General features: G+C 45.6%; 1 protein-coding gene across 2 annotated transcripts in view; it reads left to right on the top strand.

The window, feature by feature from the left end:
• Prrx1 (paired related homeobox 1) overlaps nt 1-9,917 on the top strand; it is a 68,872-nt gene extending 58,955 nt beyond the window's left edge. The window contains exons 4-5 of one of the 2 annotated variants that reach the window (XM_026405223.2): nt 589-660; nt 6,670-6,755. In XM_026405223.2, coding sequence (XP_026261008.1) covers nt 589-643 — 55 coding nt within the window. In that variant the 3' untranslated portion in view covers nt 644-660; nt 6,670-6,755. Of the gene's footprint in view, nt 1-588; nt 661-6,669 lie in introns of both variants that reach the window. The other variant, XM_026405222.2, reaches the window with a different exon arrangement.
• Nucleotides 9,918-13,387: the final 3,470 nt, after the last annotated feature.

Here is a 13,387-nt window from a genome sequence, read left to right as displayed (position 1 = left end):
TTGTCCGTGGCAAACTGAGACACATGGTTTACTCCAAGGCATGACATGAACTTGTTCGTTCCCTTGAGCGTTTTACAGGAGATGACAGGCAGGGCTTGAGTCACCAGAGGGAGCTAAGCATTCCCAAACATGGATGCTTCTTTCTGGCAGGTGTCTTCTTTATTTCCCTGGGGTCAGCTGAAGGAAGCTTTCTGGAACACATACCCACTGCTTAGCTCAGGACAGTCTTCCTTAATCAAGTTATGAGAACAACCCCACGCCCAGGCCCTGCGGCTGCGAGGACTCACTGGTAGAGTGCTCTGCCTCTTGGGTAGCAGTGCCCAGCCAGCTCTTGGACTGCCGAATGTGTTTTGAGATGAAATAGCTAAGACACCCTTCCCCAGAGACCTCAGTGCCTGTGAGAGCAGAGGGCTGGCCCGGCTCTGCAGCCTGGCCCAGAGTGCTGCTTGCGGAGGGAGGGCTAGATGAAAGCGCCAGGGCAGAGCTCCCTCCCCTTCCTCATCCCCGTCACTTGGTGGTGGTCCTGGTGCGGCCTGACATCTGCTGAACGCCTTGGCTCATTTCTCGCTTTCACACTTTCAAACATAGATCCTCGTCCCTCCCAAGATGTTGTTTACACGAGGGGCTTCATAACGGATTCTAACGGAAGACACTGAAAAGGTAACTTGTCAGAGGGGGAAGAGGGGGGCTGCTGGGGGTAGGGCTGAAGGGGAAGCTAAGTGTGTTGAAGAAAGTGGGGCTTCAACTCCTGGAGATGTGAGCAGTGAGGTCCTACAGCGGGGACTGTGGTGAGCATCAGAGCTACCGGAGAACCTGTCCTCAAACCTAAGGGTGGCCTGAGTTGAGAGCACCACTCCTCACCTCTGGCTCTGCCTGGGACTTGCCTGGGACCCTGTGCCTGGAGACTGGGGTCCACTAAGCCTAGGGTGGGCCTGAGATTCTGCATCTGCAAGTTGTTCCACTCCAAGATGATGGAAGTGCCTTCCATACACAGGACGCGCCTTGCAGAGTGAGGCATCAGGTGACTGACTGTAGGGTGTGCCCCAGCAGTCAGAAGAACTAAGTTCTCATCCTGGCTCCTAGCAGATCATTGACTTCTCATGTAAGCTTGTATCAAAACTGATCCACTAGTTTCCCTATTGCATACGAAAAAGAAATATCGAAAAATCTGTACAATAGAAAGATGCAAAGCATCCGCATGCCAATATTTGCATATTTGTGTAGCAGACATTTCTGGAAGAAAAGGTAAAGCTTGCAGAAATATGACTAAACATGTAGTACACCCTGCAGACTGGCTGATGAAATGTGGTCCAGGCATGTCCACTTGTAAGAGCTAAGTATACACCAAAAAGCAACCTCTGAATTTCAAAAACAGAAGTTGCAAGTGATTGTTAAGTTCTCATAAGAACATTTCCAACATGCTGTATGGGCTGTCATTTCAATAGTAAGTTTCCCTAGGAAAACCAGTATTGAATTTTCTTAGAAGGAGCCTCCACTGTTCTTGCACCGCAAAGAACGCACCAAAGAGGCACCCTCTGCCCTCTAAACCACAGAGCCTGGGGAGCTGAAGGCTCTGCAGCCTTTGAAAAGCTAAGTCCCCGCAGAGGAAACCTAGATTCCCAGGAAGACCCACAGACTTCTTAGGCTGACAGATTTGTCTTTGGAGTGAAAATTTAAACAGCTTGTCATCGTTTGTTCTTTGTTCAGCCAGAAGGCCACGTTAAAGTTGAAAACATAGTCAAGTGCTATTATTTTCCAAGCCATCCTCAACTGTTTTGTGATTTTTAGGGTTTACACTACGGGTGGCAAGAAAGCAGAGATGTCCCTGATGTCTCCTGGCTTTGAGATGGTGCCATGAGTGGGCTGCTGGGGGCCTCCTGGGTGTCTGGCAGTTACTTCAGCACTTTTTCCCTCACTACAGCCTTTCGGAGCGGTTGGATGGATCATGAATGATCCGTCCCCAGTGAAAACCATCCTTCAACCCTGAGGGCGGGGCTGGCATTGTGCTGCCTGTAGCTGGGCCACATCTGCTAGAAATCTCCAAATAAGGAGATGGAAACATTCCAAGCCCACTTCAACGTGTCAGCTCTGTGGAAGTCCCAGCACCCCCTATTGAGTCAACAGACGGGAATCAGCCCTTCTTTTCCATCTCCAGGGTTTCCATGCACGTTATTCCAGTGAAGTCCTTTCTTGGTCACAAACACAGAGACCTTTACTAGAACTTAGTAGAAATGGGCTTTAGCTAAACCCTATAAAGTCAGGGCCAGGAATCAGCTTGTATTGCACTCTGCTTACTCAGAAGGTAAGCCCCACTGGTAGGAGCTGGCTCTCTGTTGTCTTATGCTTAACCTACGATGGACATCAGTTTCAGTCTTACCTGTTGACCCCAAGAGTTTGGATAGGAAGGAATGGTCATTTCACATAGTCTGAATGGCCTCATAAATTGGTTGAAAGCAGCTAATTGCCCTGACAGCTCTCTCTCTTGCAAGATGATGTTTCAGTGTTCTCTTTCTTCTCCTGAAGCAGAGCCTTAGGAGTTTCCATGACATAGGACAGGTGGTCACCAACAGTGTCTCAGATTGGCAGCCATGCAAGGCTCTCTTGCATCTGCTCTCCCTTTAGGAAGCACATCCTCTCCCTTGGCCACTGCCCATGCTTAACTAGAGTCTAGGCTGCTCCATGAACACCCACTCAGCAATCCGTCTTGTCTGACCTGTGACAAGTTGTGTCCATCACTGGTATGTCGAAGAGCCACCCACTGCCTGCTGTAAAGCACACATGGAATTGTAAGCCTAGACCCAGTGGAACTACTGGAGGGAAGAGAGGCAATTCCTCAATATGTGTGCAAAATAACATTGCGGTCTCTATTTGAAGGAGGATGCATTCTAAACATCAGTTAAGAGGCTGGGATGAAGGTGACCTCTCTTCTTTTATCCTACATCTCTCAGCCACACAATGCTGGAATAAGTCAGATTGGTTTCTTCGACATTTATAATTTTTCTAAAAATTACAAGTGAAATGTTATTCCTTCTGAAGCTTCGAGGGAATCACAAAACCCATTCATTAATATAAACAGCTTTGTTCTCACACCCCACGAATGGGAGGATTCCTATACAGACTCACCCCTACTGTGGTGTTCCTGTGATGGCACCACCATACCACTGGGCAGGGCACTGTTCTCTACTGCAGAAGCACAGGCTGCATCATTCAAGAGACAAAGTCTTGGGAGCATCCTGTGCAATACATGACCCTAATTCCCTACTAATTCATTTGTGAGTAAAAAAGTGGGTCAACATTCCTCTGAGTTTGGATTTTATAGTCTGGCCTGCATTAGAGAGAAAAACTCAGTATTTCTAAGAAATGTGCTACCTTTTAAGTCCCAGACTAGAATCCCTAATGACACAGGTAGTAGACTATGAAGTAACGAACAAAACTGGCACAGAGTAGATAAAACTTCAGTCACTGCTACTGCAGACATTTCTGGAAAACAGTGGCAACAACTCCAGTAAACTACCATAACCTCCCAAGGTCGCAGTTTGCTTTGTCTGCCAAGAAACAGAAAGGGTGAATTGCTGTTAAGTAGGACTTTGCTTGTCTAGACTCTCAAAGAACGGAAAACACGTCTCCAGAATTTGGCCAAGGACAGTCCTCCATGACTGTCTGCACTTTACCACCAGAGCTCATCTCCATGTTCTGTCATGAAGTTTTACCATGTGTGCTCAGAGGCCGTTCAGTTCCACCCTCAGTACTTTCCAAATGATGCAGATACCCTGTGAGTCCAGCTTCTCCCTGTGTATTTAAAATGGCACCTTCTGTGTATAATCTTTAGTGCTTTATTCTCTCATACTCCTGGTTGGGAAAGGCTAATTTGGCTGATTTTATAATAATCCATGATTTAGGTACATTTCCCAAATCCACTCATCTCTTCGGTCTTTGGTGTATCCGAGAAATTCCTTGACAATGGGTTTTATGGATTTGCACATATTTCTGGCAGAATCTTGAGTGAAAACATGTAATCAGTCTAGAAACTAAATGATGATATGTGTATGAGTTTTGAAAATAAATGGCATTTCTTGGTGCATTGTTAAGAAAAACCTTTCCCTGTCTTAATGGGTTATTCTGGTCATTTGTTTCACTCCTAATGAATCCCACTTAACTGGAGACTCTTCTGCCCGTGCCCTTTGGTGGGGAGTGGGGAAGTGATAGTCTGTCTCAACTGTATGAATATTGGTTTAGTTTTACTATGAGAAGATATTTTTGTGTATCCCAGAATATGCAGTGACCATCCCCTTTCGCCATGTCCTTCTGACTTCGTTCTTTCCATTAGGAGAGCGAAGTTTACAGCAAGGACGACTTGTAAAGAGTGAAAGCACATTGGCCAGATTAGTTTTTAAGAAATCATCACTTATAGCAGGACGACAGAAACCAGTGACAGTGATCAGGAATCGGTTGAATTGTAGCCCATGTGCATACATCTCACTCGTCTCTTCACTAAATAGTTTACTGAGCACCAAGTGTGTATCAGGGGCTGTGTCAGCTCTACCAAAGGATCCAGTTGTGAACCGGCAGAGGTGGTGTCTGGTTCATGGAGCTAACAGCTGAGAACAGTGATAGAGGATGGAGAATTAAATTAAGTGGGGCTGGGGCAGTGCCTCAGTGGTAGAGCACTTGCCTTGCACACCTGAGGCATTGGGTTCGATCTTCAGCACCACATAAAAATAAATAAATACAGATATTGTGTCCATCTTCAACTAAAATAATATTTTTTTAAAAATTAAATGAAGTGATGAAAGCGGAGTGTAGGGTGCTATAGGAGGACCTGCCTTGGAGTAGCAGGGAGAGCATCACGCAGGGGCACTGGGTAAGAATGAGCGGGCAAAATGAGGAAAGGCAGCAGGCCTGGTGGCACACACTTGTGATCCCAGCGGCTCCCGAGGCTGAGGCAGGAGGTTCGCATGTTCAAAGGCAGCCTCAGCAACTTAGCAAGAACCTGTCTCAAAATGAAAAATAAAAGGGCTGGGATGTGGCCCAGTGATTTAGTGCCCCTGGGTTCAATCCCCAGAGAAAGGAAGAAAGGAAGGAAGGAAGGAAGGAAGGAAGGAAGGAAGGACTCTGTAACCCTTCTGAGTCTTCTTTCTGCTGTGCACTCACACACAGTCTCTGTCACACACACACACACACACACAGTCTCTGTCACACACACACACACACACACACACACACACACACACACACACTTGCTCACATGCTTTATACCCGGGAGGCAAGCTAAAGATTTGTATTTCTGGAGAGAGGGAGTGATCCGGAACCGTCTATATTTCTTTATCTTAATTTTCCTGGGCTAATTGCTAGTCACCAAGTTGAACTAGGCTACGATAAGTCTGACTGTCCGGGAGAGGTGTCAGGGATCTGTCCTTCTTGTAGAGCAGCTTCAGTTTTCTCTCTTTCTGACCTTGTCACTTGATCCCAGAACCACAGGCTCCTGTGTGGCTGACAGATTCCACTGGAATGCAGGCCCCAGAAAAGCACATGTCATTCCATTTATAAGTCTGTCTGTCCACCCCGCAGTTGAAAAGGATTTTGCTATCTTAGAAACATTTTCATTTAGTTAAAATTAGTCTTCTTTTATCCATTCAGTATAAAGGAAACAATCTGAGTACAATTCTACAACACCATTAAGAGATTCATGGATGCAGTGATCAGAAACCCACCAGGACAGGGGCTGGGGCTGGGGCTGAGCTCAGCGGTAGCGCACTTGCCTGGCGTGTGTGAGGCACTGGGTTCAATTCTCAGCACCACATATAAAGAAATAAAGTAATTTTTTTAAAAGAAAGAAATCCCCCAATGGCAATTTTATGCCCAGTTCTTGGTCCTAAGAACAGTCTTTGACAATGACAACGTCAAGTTTTTGTCGGCAATATTGACAGTGAGAAACAGTTATCTCTAAGGTAAAGGGTGCTGAAACTGGAGCCTTTGATACTTTATTTTGGAAATTTAGACATTTCCAAAATAATTGAACCAAAAGGCAGCGGGTGCTCCACAGGAAGTTTTGGGGAGAGGTCAGGACATTGAGGCCAGTCGATAGGCACCTCTTGATTCACAATGCTGGAATTATCAACCAGGGAATCAAGAAGGACTGGAAAGTTCCATTGGGGTGCAACTGATTCTCTGAGCACATTACTTCTCATGGTATTTATCAATTACCTATTTAGAGTGAAGTAACAAAATTTCCTTTAGTCGTTTTGTCCCAAACTTGCATTTCTGCGTCACCCGTCCCCTGGGCTAGGGAATGGAGGCAGGGAGATTAAATGCTGTTTTAACTAGTCAGCTGATAAAGCACCTGCTGCTCAATTTGGGCAGCTCTCATTTGTCACCCCAGAAATAAATCATTACTCACTGTACCCAACACAGCAAGTGCCCCTCCCTCCCCGGGTCTCATTCTCCTCTGCTTTCTCCTGCCCTGAAAAACACAGCCACCTCTCCAAGTGCCTTAGACTCATGGAAAGCTCCAGCTGGGAGAGACCTAGCGGTCACCTAGTCCAACCCCTGCCCTGCCTGGCCCTGCCCTGCCTGGCCCCGTCCTGAGAGTGCACCCACCCGGGGCCTGGACTTGCAGCTTCATGAAACTAATGCCTGTTATTCTCCCTGCTTTCTCCTTTGTCCCCACAGCGCCATGGCTACTTATTCTGCCACATGTGCCAACAATAGCCCTGCTCAGGGCATCAACATGGCCAACAGCATTGCCAACCTGAGACTGAAGGCCAAGGAATATAGTTTACAGAGGAACCAAGTGCCAACAGTCAACTGAGGAAAAAAAATTTAAACAGGCCTAAGAAGAAATCAAAAACCATAAGACACCTATCCTGCTCTGTCATTTCTTCATCCGCTGGGAAAAAAAAAAAAGTAAAAACAATCCAACAAACAGAACTAACATATTGGGACCATGGCAGAGAAAAGCAGGAGAGGAGCAAAATGAAAATTAGTTAACAAATGTTCCTCCTCCCTCTGGAATTCCACCACCATTTGTTTCTGTGTGTTTATTTTATTTTTCTTTCTATTCATGCTTTGATTAATATACTCCAAGCTTCTTTGGTTAGGGTCAGCCCACCCACTCCCATAATCCTGAGAGGTTTTGAAAAGGTCTGCGGCAGCCACAAAGCCACATACACACAGGCTCAGAGAGATGCCCCAGGCCTTGTCACCAACCTGTGAGAACCTCAGTGCCTTACTCTGAGCTCCTCCCACTTCTCTCCAGGAGCTTTTGCAAAGCCAAAGTCTTTCTGAAGATCTGTGCCTCCCATGATTCCCTTTTCACTCTCTCTGTGTCTGTCGGTTATGGTAAGATTTTCTTCCGCCAGCTGCTGGAAAACAAAAATTGTGTACAAGTTTGGTCACTGGTCTGTCTGATCAGCGTGGCTGGCTGTGGCTGGCTGTGGCTGGCTGTGGCTGGCTGTAGCTGGCTCACTCTAAGCTCTCAGCTCTAGGTCTGAGCTCTAAGCTATGCACTATAATATCACCAGCAACACCACCCTGCCCCATTTAAACAATCAGTCATCTTGAGTCAAAGTTATTTGTTGTCACAGGCTGTTTGGTAGAGGAAATATGTTCACTGAGAGGGAGAGAAATTTCTCTAGGAAAACAAAGACGGAATTGTGAAAGACATGGCCTACTTCTTCTCTTTGGTGCCTTAAGGGTAGTCAGATGTGCACTTATATATATATACTGTACATATTTATATATATATATATATAAAATATTGCAAGCTTGAGTCTGTAGTTTTTCAAACTCTACAGGAAGCAAATTTCACACCATCACCACTGTCCTGGTCTCTGCAGTGATGAGACATTAGTAAGGGATCTTGCTTCTTATATTCTACACAGAATTCTCATTAAGGCCACGCAGCAATAGGCAGGGCAGTTGTTTGAGAACAGTGTCGTTTTTGCATTAGGGCTTTAAATGAATTACAAATTATTTGAGAGAACAAAGATGTCCTTGAATTTGGAGCTGGGGCTCTGGTGGAATGCTGATATATTCTATCATGGGAATTATACTTAGAGGAGGAAAAGATAGTCATCTGCTTTCTCCACTCAACAGAAATATGAAAGACAGGACACATGTTTTAAGTAGAATATTTAAAGGTTTGACTAAATTCCAAAAACTTTAAAGGCAATTGTGGACTATTTTTTTTTTCCTTAGTGTTTTGAAGTAAAGTTTAGCATCTAGGGTTAGGAGCCAAGATTGATATTTCCCTATTTCTTTCTCTCTGTTTCCAGCCTTGCTTTTTTAACTTGCCCAGTGGACTTGACCCAACCTTATTGCCATGCCGTGCCTCAGTTTGCCTGTTTATAAAATGGGTTTAGCAATACCTCCCTACCTCACAGGGGTGTTGTGAGGCTCTATTCCTGTGCTCCTTTAAAGATTTCTGTGTTCTCTGCATGTCTAGCACTCTAGCCTCGGGAGGAAGAGGACTATAGAAGTGTACAGTGTTCATGGAGTGGTGCCATACCAAGAAGCCTTATTCTCTAGCAAGGAGATGCTCCCTTGCGATACATACGTAAAGCTTTGTATTTGGAAGCAAGAAACAGGTTTATATTTTTAGATGTCTGAGAAATCACACCATTTGACCAAAGAATAATTTAAGACATGCAAAATAGACATATATTAACTTATAGTCTTATCCTGGCCAGCTTGATTCTAATACATTTAGTTACCTGTGATTAGAAATCTTTAGATTGATTTTGGCCAAATATGCCAACTGTGCATTATAAGTGACAGGCAAGAACTTTGGGTGTAAGATGCACTTTTAGCAAACATTTGTATTTCCCTTGGCATATCAGATTGAGCTAATGGTGATATTTTTTCCCAGACTAACAGCCACTCATCTCAAAATGTATTTCAAATGTCCATTCTGTACTTCTTCCAATAATAAGAAGAAAGCCCATCTTAGGTATTTTGCTTTCACAAACTGGTACCCTCTCCCTTTAACCCACTATGAAAACATTTCTTAGGGAATGGTTCACGTAGGTTGGCTGGATAATTCACATTACTTGCTTCTGAGGAATCTCTTGACTCATTCTTCTGTCCCATGCATTTCTGTGGATTACTGAGTTTCAAAGGAATAGTATGACCTTACAGATGGAAACATTATTTGATTTGTGAAGTGAGTGCAATCCAAAAAATTGATGAATTTGAGGGGTCCGGAGTTTGGAGAGAATAGCTAAAGGAAGATTTAGGTTATAGGTAAAGAACAGAAGTCATGCATGGAAAGGGGAGACCCTTAGAAAAGACAGTTATGTAAAACAAAATCTTTTGAAACCTTCATCCTGACATACATTTCCAGTGGTCTACAGTAAATCCTGGCCCCATAAACCCAAATGGTGGGGGAAACTGGGAGGTTCTGTCCGACACCTTAGACAAGCCATTTCTGGGAATTGGAAGTGATTGGTGCCTGTCAGGCATGGGACTGTCCATTGGTAGTAGACCAACACTACAAGCATCCATTATTTGAGCACTTGATCAAGAAGTAAACCTTCTAGTACTAGCACTCGATTTACTATTGATTTTTTTTGAAAACACAAGTTTGCTATGTGATTTGGAGAAGTAGCTTCTGGCTGTTAAACCAGTTTTCAGAAGAAGGTCTCAGGGCTGGACCTCAAGGCCTGGTCATGCCCAGACAGAGATGAGCACCATGAGCTGTTGCCCCACCCCCCCTTCCAAACAGGATGCTGATGTGGAGGGTAGTCGGCAGGTTAAATTAAATCAGAAGAAGTGACCTAATAAAAAAGGGAATGACATAATGGTATAAAGATCTCTTAAGAAATGTAATATGTAAATTATATCTTGCTTTATGATGTAAAATATACATTGTTTGCGCTAGAATAGAAATGTTTCCTTTTCAATAAAATGAAAGAAGGATATTTCAGTGTCTTGTTATGTACATTAGAGGCTACTGATTCTTTTCTTTCTGAACTTCAAAAATACCTATCTGCTAAAGATCTAAAATCACATTCAGAAGAGGTAAGAAGGTAAGAAGTGCTGATAAACAAGAGAACTTTTATCAGAGTATGGTATTATTTCCTATAAAAGGGGGAAATCATGTGTTATTCTTCAAAGACAAAGACAACAGTGGGAGGAACTGGGTAGGTGTGGAGCAAACCTTTTGTGAGAGTCCAGCAAGCTTTTACCAAGGTGTTCAGCACCCACACTACTTGATTCTATGTGACAAAAATACTTTGTATAGAGCACAGCCTTTTAATTTAGAACAAAGAAATAGCACAAGAAAATGCTTTAAAGCACTCTTTGTACCTAGCCCAGGCTTTGAGGTCCAGGGGAGAACAGAGGATCTCATGTGTGGCACAGTTCTGTTTTTCAAAACAATTAAAATCTAATTTAAAGGTAGCTCTAGCAAAGACAAGTTTATACAACTGCATAAGGCCAGTGTCAAACAAATAGAGCCAACAGAAGTTTCCAGAAGATGAGGAAAGAAAACATGGTGAACTGAGAGGAAGAAAGGTTTCCTCGGGGATCTGGGGCTTGAGATCCCTTGTTAAGAACTTGGGGGGAGGAGAGGGGTTCTGGGGAGTGGAGAAGAGGGAATCAGGGCAGGGACACAGGAAGGAAGAGTTTGGATCTAGGGCGAGATGGGCCTGGACAGGACGGAGAGCCTGTTTTAAAGCAGAACAGGAGAAAACACTGAAGACGGAGGCAGAGCCTTCGTCACCAGACAAGGGATTTCCTCAGGCCACAGACATCCAAGGAAGGTTTTTAAGTAGGAAAAAAAAAAAAAAAGCCATGCAAAGATTCAGCAATTTATCAGGGTTGGGTGATTCCTATAAAAAAATGAAAGTGGACCAGAATAGGACCTGGGAACAGGGCAGGCAGAGATTGCCGCAGGGGCCCGAAAACAAACGAAGAGGAAACACCTTGCAAGGAAAGAATGAAGAGGGCTTGTGGGGCAGCAGGAGCACAGACAGCACTGGTCTGAGAGCTGGTGACTAGGGAAGGAGTCACTGGTAACTCCGGCAGGGCCCAGCAAAACCAGGGGAGACCCAGTGTCAGGGAACACTCCAAATGTAAGTACTCTGTCAACACTGTCAACGCAGACATGGAAATAGGTCTTGGTACCAAGGCCAAGGATGGAGATAGAAGTTTGAGACTCATTTTTTAAGGATGTGACACTTGGAGGTACAAAAGTGAATGGGTTCTTCAAGATGAGAGAGCGCCATGTGACTCAAATTATCAATCCCAATTAGTGGATGTTGGGAGTAGCTTCAGCCCCGAGAGCCAGGTTGAACTCTGAAGAATGTCTATAATTGGGCAGAGGGTCACAGAAGTCAAAGGAGCTGTTTGAGAAATAGAGGAGGGTCAAACTTTTCCTTGAATATTCCAGAGTTAAGAAAAGAAAGGTTTCCAAAAGGGGGAATGTTTAATGCATCCAAATGCTACGGAGCAGACCAGCCAACTGGGAATGAGAGCCAGGCCACTGGATTAGTGACTCTCATGAGACCAGTTCAATACAATGTTGGAGGGAGAACGTTGATTTAGCAAATTACGGTAAGAATAAGTGCTTTGAAACAATGAAAGCCACAGCTACTGACCACTTGCAGGACCCTGAGGGGATAAGGATTCTTTCAGCTGCAGGTGGCAGAAACTCACCCAACTAGATAAAGATCACAGAGAGGGTTTATGGGAAGGGCAGCTCACAGCCCAGAAGGTCTGCTGGAGTCAGAGGGGACCAGGGATCCTGGACACTGGCACAAAGCCCAAGCTGGGTCCTGGTCTGGTTGGCTGCTCTACCAAGATGCAGCATAGACACAGCAGACATCTGCATCTCCCAGCTCTGCAGGCTGGAGGGCCCGATGGTGAAGCTCTTCTTCCTGGGCCGGCTGTCCACTTCTGCAGCCTCCTGGGGTGGAGAAAGTGAGCCCTAGTCTTGTTTCCTTCTGATAAGGACACTAATCCCATCAAGGGGCTCCACTCTCAGGGCCTCATCTAAACCTAGTGACTTTCCAAAGCCCCACCTCTGACTACCCCACTGGGAGTAGGGTTTCAACATGCGACTTTTGTGAGGTCACAAACATGCAGTCACACCCTGAAGCCAGATAAGGCCTGCACCCTACCCTGCGTTCCTCCTGTGCCCTCTGACTGTGCTCTCCCCTGGGTGGATCATGCCGGTGCCCTCAGGAAGCCTGTGCCCCCATTTCTAGACCACACTCAGGCACTTGAGATTTGGAATTCCCCGACCAAATTTCACTTTCTAAAAGTGACCCAAAGTCCCACACAGGGACTCCTGGTTCATATGATTGAAGAGTGGCCAAGAGGTCACTGTTCGTGGGGACAGGGGGTGCAGATAGACCTGAGGCATGTAAGCCCATGTCCACTTCTAGTGTGGGTAGGGAAGCAGTGAGAAGTGGACAGACCTACTGACCATCCCCACAGGGCCATGTTCTGGAGTGGAACGCCCAGCAGTCTGGGAACAGGGAACCTGGCTTTTTAGGTTTTAACGAAGGTGTGCTTGTTAAAGTAGAGCACGATCTGTTTAACAGTTTATTAGCTTGATTTCTAACATAAGCATGGAAATCAGAACACAGGCCTTCAGTCTGTCCTTCGGCCCTGAGCACTGGACTGGACAAGGGGTCAACACTCTGTGATTCTCTCCTTTCTCACCTATTTTCTTGTCTCTTATTTTCATTGTTTTCAACTGATTGATCTTTGGGCAGACAGGAAACGAGGCGAAAGGCCACTTGGGACTCACGTTCACGTTCTGTTGAGAAACAAAGTGTCTTCTGTGCTGGTTCTCTGAACAGAACAGTCCAACACAAAGATTCTCGTTGGCCATGCTTGGGTTTCATGGCTTTTTGGAAACTGCACTGTGGTCAGGGCAGTGGGGTCCCCTGAGTGGCCAGAACACTTCAGGTGGGCTCTTCTGGCTGGCAGATCCCCTGGCACCAAGTGACAGTGGTTGAGCGTCAGGAGCAGCCTCCTGGGAGAAGGGGAAGCGCATTGCCAGGGGCGGGGATGACTGGTGGTCGCACGGCACACCCAGCACCGCTGGTCTCAGCTCCCAGGACGCCCACCTTGGTCCCACCGACTGTGTCTTAGCCAAGCATGGTGCCAACAACTCCCTGAAGCGCTTATCCCAGCACTTAGGGGCACACACATTTTCCAGTCATATTTGCAATGGTCTCTTACAACCCTGCAGTCTATAGACAAATTACTGTTTGAACCATCCCCATGAGTGCCGAGAAGAGAGGTGACCATGGTGAATTTCCATTCAGGGCAAAGCAAAGCGGGGCTTACGTTTAGTGTTCACTTCTCATGACATATGACACCGGGAACATGGAGGATCCAGCCCCTTGACAATGGGGTTCCTTGGCCAGCCTGTCTA

Source organism: Urocitellus parryii, chromosome 9 (genome assembly GCF_045843805.1).
Source record: "Urocitellus parryii isolate mUroPar1 chromosome 9, mUroPar1.hap1, whole genome shotgun sequence".
Lineage (NCBI taxonomy): Eukaryota > Metazoa > Chordata > Mammalia > Rodentia > Sciuridae > Urocitellus > Urocitellus parryii.
Note: the sequence above shows the minus strand (reverse complement) of the source record. Positions and strands in the feature narration are given on the sequence as shown.